General features: G+C 34.6%; 1 protein-coding gene across 1 annotated transcript; it reads right to left on the bottom strand.

Moving 5' to 3' along the window:
• On the bottom strand, positions 1 to 3,690 carry LOC102662883 (uncharacterized). The gene is made up of 7 exons (XM_041006189.1): positions 3,658 to 3,690; positions 1,071 to 1,126; positions 758 to 875; positions 494 to 677; positions 356 to 421; positions 162 to 277; positions 1 to 90 (listed from the first exon to the last, which is right to left on the bottom strand). Exons 1-7 carry the CDS (start codon positions 3,688 to 3,690, stop codon positions 1 to 3), a joined length of 663 nt encoding a protein of 220 aa, XP_040862123.1.
• Between the last annotated feature and the right edge of the window lie 218 nt (positions 3,691 to 3,908).

Raw genomic sequence — 3,908 nt, 5'->3', positions numbered from 1 at the left:
TCATTCAGGAATCAAATAATCCTCTACCTGGAGCTTTTCTTGCCGCTCTACAAGTTTATCCCTTGCAAGTGCAGCTGCTGCCGAGGCATCCTGACACCAGTGAAAAGTCAAGACATGATCTAAAATGAGTAATTTGCAAAAGTTTTCAGATCTAGGTTTACCCATGTGCCCGTCTTTCTGTATTTAGCCTTAATTTTGTCAGCTGTTCTAGCTTTTGGTTTCAAGTCTGTGCTTGCTTCTTCAAGAAATTTCTGTCTGTCTGTTCCTTTCCCTTTATCTGCAAGGCAACCATTCAATATTCAAAAGATAAAATCATAAAATACTTTTTGGAGAAAATAAAACAATATAGATGTACCTCTCTTGTCAATATCGATTTTCTGAGGAGATGAGAAGACTACAGGTTCATCAATTTGAATGTCATCTGCAAAAGATAAGGTAACATTTTAAGAAAATAAAGAATCCTAGTTGGCAGTAGAAAATGTTAGGGACAAACCTATGTCAATCGCAAAAGGATCTTGCTTATCTACTGTGCTCGAGGAAGACTTTAAGAAAGGAGGACTGGAGAATAATTGTTTTAAATTTTCCAGTCTATTAGTATGAACTGATTGATTTGCATTCTGATCCGCATTCCCCGCTTTAAAGTTCTTAGCTATATTAACAAAGATAGAAGATGCTCCCTATAGCAAGATAAGTTCAATTACAAGTCCTGAAAAAAAATAATGGGAGAAAAAGCACTGCAAGCCTGAACAAACTAGACCTTTCTTTCATTTTGCTTTGGAGATAGACTTGCTGTAGCATCTACTGCATCTGCAAGAACTTCATCATGAGACAATAGATATAATTTTGTAGAGAGGCTGATCACATTCAGCAGCCACCTGTGGGTTGTCCCAGGCTCTCTTTTATTGAGCAATTAGTCATCAATTCTTAGAGCTTTGCTATGTTGAAACATTTTACTCAATACTTTGAATATGAACAATACTAATAGTGCTTTATACTGTGGGGTTAAAAATTGATGACTAATTGCTCAATAAAACATATATAGCCAGAAAAGGGAGGAATGATGAAGTTACCAGAACTCATTTTCACAGTTCAACAGTGATATGAAAGCAGTTTCATTCCCGTTGACCTGTAAAACAAGATAGCCACGAGTTTGATTATAAAACAAAAAGAACCTAACTTAATTTGTAGGAACACTAGGAATCATGCATGCAACATGTTTTCTTGCATTTTCTGTGCAAAATCCTTTTGCAGAATCCAAAACACATAAAAGGTAAATGTAAGGTGGTTTTAATTTTTTTCCTTAAAGTAGAACTATTGATGCTAATTGTAGATTATCATGAACTGACTCTCCAAAATCTTAAGCTTCTGGATGAAAACTCACAAATGGTTCTATATCTAGGCTGCTAGATGAAAACTCACAAATAGTTGTATATCTAACACCCCCTCACACAAAAGCCATTATTTGAAGCTTGAATATGAACTAGCCCACCTACATGGTGCTGGAATTCAATTTTTCTGATAAATTACGTTCCCTTCCCCTTAAAGATGATCAAATTACAGTGTCCTCCCCTCTATTTCTAAAAATTACACTCCCCTTACTTTAGTTAAAAATATTCTACAGTTCATTTTGATGTTAACAAACCTCTTAGTGATGGTGAATAACTATGAATGAGCTTTTCTGTGACATTTTTCCTCTCTAAATTTCAGTCTTACTGAAAATTAATTTTAAACATCAATTGAATTTTATAACTATATTATTGATTTTAGGAATTTAGAAGATGAAATGAAATTTTAAGCACCCCTACTATTGGTTTTGGAACTTAATCCAGAATCTCAATTTCATCATTTAGAGTCTCAAAGTCAATAATAAGGATGCAGTAGATCAAATAATAATACTCTTGAGTAAATCTGCACAAAATTGAAATAAGGTAAAAGCAAAAAGAGAATTCAGATTTGTGTGAATCGATCATTGGGTCTCCTTAGGCTTTTACATAATAATTTGCAAGTGGAGGCAGCCTTTTAACGCATCAGTGCTTGATCATAGCTAAAGTGTTTAGGTGAATTTTATTTGTAACATGAGATTGTCACTTTATAAAGAGAATTTTAATTACCCTACTATTACCTCTAACTTAAAAGTTAATATCAATCAATGGCCCCAAAAAAAAAAAAACAATAGAGGCAGTCCCTGGAGCTGGAGAAGAAAAGTAGCCAGAAATGGCGTCTGTGTTTGTTAAATGGGAACATGCGGATCAATAGGGTCCCAATCTCCCCCGACCCAACAGTATGGTAGAAATTATAAAATGCACCCTTTGGTCTCTGCTTTGTGCTTTTCAATCCCAACTTTAGACAAAATCTCCATGTTATTTAACCAAACCAACTCTCAAATAAAAAGATCAAAATCATCATTTCCAAAATGCACCCTTTGGTCTCTGCTTTGTGCTTTACAATATTTTTTGGATTTCTATTCTTTGCAAATGAAGGCCTAACAGATAAATTGCATGTCTAATTGCCCCTTGTTATTAGAAAAATAAGAAATTATAAGCTTTTGCTTTGACTTCTGAACATATTTTACACTCTTTGCAGGTTGCTTGTTATCTTGGAAGACCAGAGGAGTTCAAAATAACAGTGTCGCGGTAAGTAATTGCTCATACATTTCCTAGGTAATTAGGTATGTTATTGCGTATTGTTGCCATCATTTTTGAGGCCTTGTCTGGCTTGCATCACAATTGAAAGAAATTAGTTTGATGGTTAAAATGGTATACCTTTTGTCTTCATTATTACTCGAATTACATTTAGAAAGACCTATTAAGAAAATATCTGTCAATTAAACAATTTATTAGTAATATTTTTTTTATAGCATTCCATTTTATTTTTTTTTTGGGAATTGTCTGCACAATGTTTCATCTTTCCCCAACAGTTATAAATTGCTAATGATATTATTTGTCTTGAATTGGTTCATTTGACTCTGCATGGATTCATTCCCCCTCCCTATTAACTAATTATATAATATGATGAAATAAGAAATTGATTAGTGGCTTTCTATAATTAGGACAGGAGGCTGCTATGTTTGGTTTGGAAAAGATAAGAGGGAGCATATACATATATATATGTGTGTGTGAGAGAGAGAATTAGGGCGTGAACATGGAAAAGATAAGAGGGGGTTGGCTGTTCTCCACTGTTACAACACTACTCTTACTGTGGTCTTACAAGCTTTGCTATGATGCAGGTGTTACCGTTAAGGCGTGTGGCGACTGTTAAGGATAGCAATATAGTTGATACACTTCCATTTAGCATACTGTCATCTCATTGAAAGTTGCATCCCCGACAACAAAGATTTCCTTACTATCATCGTTCGAGGTATGTATGTGATTCTCACACTTATGTGCTTAAGTATTATAGGCAATGGTTGACATGTTACTATTCTTTAGTAGTACATTGTAATTCATTGAGTGAGCCATAGTTCCCCGTTTGAGATTGAATACAACGATTAATACGGATAGTTTGGATTAATTGTTGTATTCAAACTTGAATTGTCCGTTTGGACAGTTTGGGAAGACAAATTGTTTTTACTTCATTTTGACTTATAAGTTAAGTATGTTGTGTTATTTTTGACTAAATTTCGAGCAATGCATCTTGCTTTGTTCTCTGGGTGCATACATGATAGGCGTGAATTGATGTCACCCCTTTCATGTTGTGTACTTGGAGACCAAAGCGAAATGCTGCCAAAATTTTGTCAAAATTAACATAACCGTCTTAACTTGTTTGTTTGAATGAAGTAAAAAATTGTCTTTCCAAATGGGGTAGGGTCATACCTTTTTATGAAAAAGAGAGGTTGACATGCATATCGGTTAATGTGCGGGCTATGGCAGTACACCAAAATGGATCGAAGTTGGATGACAAGACCACGC

This window comes from Glycine max, chromosome 10 (assembly GCF_000004515.6).
Source record: "Glycine max cultivar Williams 82 chromosome 10, Glycine_max_v4.0, whole genome shotgun sequence".
NCBI classification, from domain to species: Eukaryota; Viridiplantae; Streptophyta; class Magnoliopsida; order Fabales; family Fabaceae; genus Glycine; species Glycine max.
Note: the sequence above shows the minus strand (reverse complement) of the source record. Positions and strands in the feature narration are given on the sequence as shown.

What these genes read in the sequence shown, in the direction of transcription:
- LOC102662883 (XM_041006189.1), bottom strand. Translation starts at nt 3,690, where the DNA reads ATGAAAGGGGTGACATCAATTCACGCCTATCAT. An exon ending in CAAAGCAAAATGAAAGAAAG is followed by an intron (nt 678 to 757) that starts GTCTAGTTTGTT and finishes ATCTTGCTATAG; the next exon opens with GGAGCATCTTCTATCTTTGT. An exon ending in ACAGAAAGACGGGCACATGG is followed by an intron (nt 91 to 161) that starts GTAAACCTAGAT and finishes CACTGGTGTCAG; the next exon opens with GATGCCTCGGCAGCAGCTGC.